The 1,768-nt window shown below is 38.7% G+C and overlaps 1 protein-coding gene across 1 annotated transcript in view; it reads left to right on the top strand.

Moving 5' to 3' along the window:
• Positions 1-1,021: 1,021 nt before the first annotated feature.
• Positions 1,022-1,768, top strand: part of LOC118478588 — an 18,538-nt gene continuing 17,791 nt past the window's right edge. Inside the window, exon 1 of the mRNA XM_035972478.1 lies at positions 1,022-1,136. Coding sequence (XP_035828371.1) covers positions 1,091-1,136 — 46 coding nt within the window. The 5' untranslated portion in view covers positions 1,022-1,090. The remainder of the gene's footprint in view (positions 1,137-1,768) is intronic.

Here is a 1,768-nt window from a genome sequence, read left to right as displayed (position 1 = left end):
ATTTCAGCTTCTTTTTCTTTATTATTCCTTACATACAAAACATTTGCGTGTTGACGGTTACTCTGAAGAGGTTCATATCTTCTTTCTCATCAACATCTATCCTCCGTTTCTCTCCTCCTTCTTTTCTTTGTATGTTATTCTCCAGTAACACTTATTCTAATCTTCTGCACATATAAGTATGAATTTATTGTGCTTCGAGTGCCGAAAAACTCTTGTTTAAACTAAATCAATACAAAACAAACTTAAGAAATACCTTACAAACATTATTATTGATTTGATTTATTTCAGGCTGGTTCCGGTAACACGAATTCGACGAAGACAAAGACTAAGACGCCGCCAGTATGACGTCACTTGGTTCATGGTATGGACTACGCATCTAGGAGTATGCTAGATTGGTCTCTCTCTCTCAAAGTCAAAGACTCCAGAGTTTAAGAGGATTTGCCTAAGGGTCATATTAGTCACTATTTCTTGACTCTTCTGGTGACAACTTCTTGACCTGAGGCTGGATGGGGGCAATAGTATTCTGTTGTCAGTGATTAGCCGTTCGTGGCTGATTGTTGGATCTAACGCACATTAAATTGGCGTACCTCTCAAGAGCACCAACGTTCTCACGAATAAATCTGCTTATAATATACCTTCTACTCAATACTAACATGAACATCTTTGTAGACCTCAAGTCCCAGAATGTGTGTTACTGCCAGCAAAGAAGTGTCTAATTTATTTGATGGTATATTCCTGGAACAAGAGCCTCGCCATCGCAATCTGGTGTGAACCAATTTATTTCTTATGGAACTATAATCATGTAATCCAAGAGTTTTAAGCAACGCTTTTAAGCAAATCAGACTGGTTTAATAAGTCTCTATCTTATAATTGTTTGTGCCAAGCCGGATAAGAACTTCACCTTCGTCAAAGAAGTGTGTTGTGCTCCCATCTCACTCCTTTTTTTTTTCTCTGGCTCTTTTTCTCGTTCTCTCTCTCTCTCTCTCTCTCTCTCTCTCTCTCTCTCTCTCTCTCTCTCTCTCTCTCTCCCTCCCTCCCATCAACAAGACGGCGTTAGTTGTGTTTCCTTCATGCTGTTCTACTCTGGAAGATGGGCACCGTGGGATGGACATTCCCTCCCGTCGTCCTCTTACTATGTGAGTTCACTCGATGTCGTTGTCGTCGTAGTCGTCGTCATTGTTGTTGTTGTTGTTTTTGTTCTTTTTGTAGTTGTTGTTGTTTTATGCTGTTGTTATTGTTGTCGTTGCTGCTATCGTTGTTGTCTTCGTCGCCGTTATTGTTGTTTGTTGTTGATGCCGCTTTGTTGTTGTTGTTGTTATTGTTGTTGTTGTTGTTGCTGCTGTTTTTTTTTGCTGTCGTTGTTGTCGCCGTCGTCGTTATTGTTCTTTGTTGTTGATGCCGTTGTGGTTTGGTTGTTATTATTGTTGATGAAAATGCTTTGTTTTCGTTAATTATGTTGCTGTTGCTGCCTTTGGTGTTATTGTTATTGTTGTTGCGTTGTTCATGTTCTTGTATTTGATGATGTTGTTTTCTTCCTTGTTCTTTCTTTGGTGATATTTTTGTCGACATTGTTGTTGATGTTGTTGCTGCTGTTATTGTTGTTGTATTGTTGCTGTTGTAGTTTCTATAAAACACTGATGGTATTGGTCCTGGAGGTTTGTGATGGAAGTTTAGTGTTTTTACATATTATATTCTCATAATTCTTATAGTTGTGGTGGTACTGATGTGGTGTGAGTGAGAGAGTGAGTGTATGTATGTATGTATATAT

The sequence above is a fragment of the Aplysia californica genome, unplaced genomic scaffold (assembly GCF_000002075.1).
Source record: "Aplysia californica isolate F4 #8 unplaced genomic scaffold, AplCal3.0 scaffold00704, whole genome shotgun sequence".
Taxonomy (NCBI): domain Eukaryota; kingdom Metazoa; phylum Mollusca; class Gastropoda; order Aplysiida; family Aplysiidae; genus Aplysia; species Aplysia californica.
Note: the sequence above shows the minus strand (reverse complement) of the source record. Positions and strands in the feature narration are given on the sequence as shown.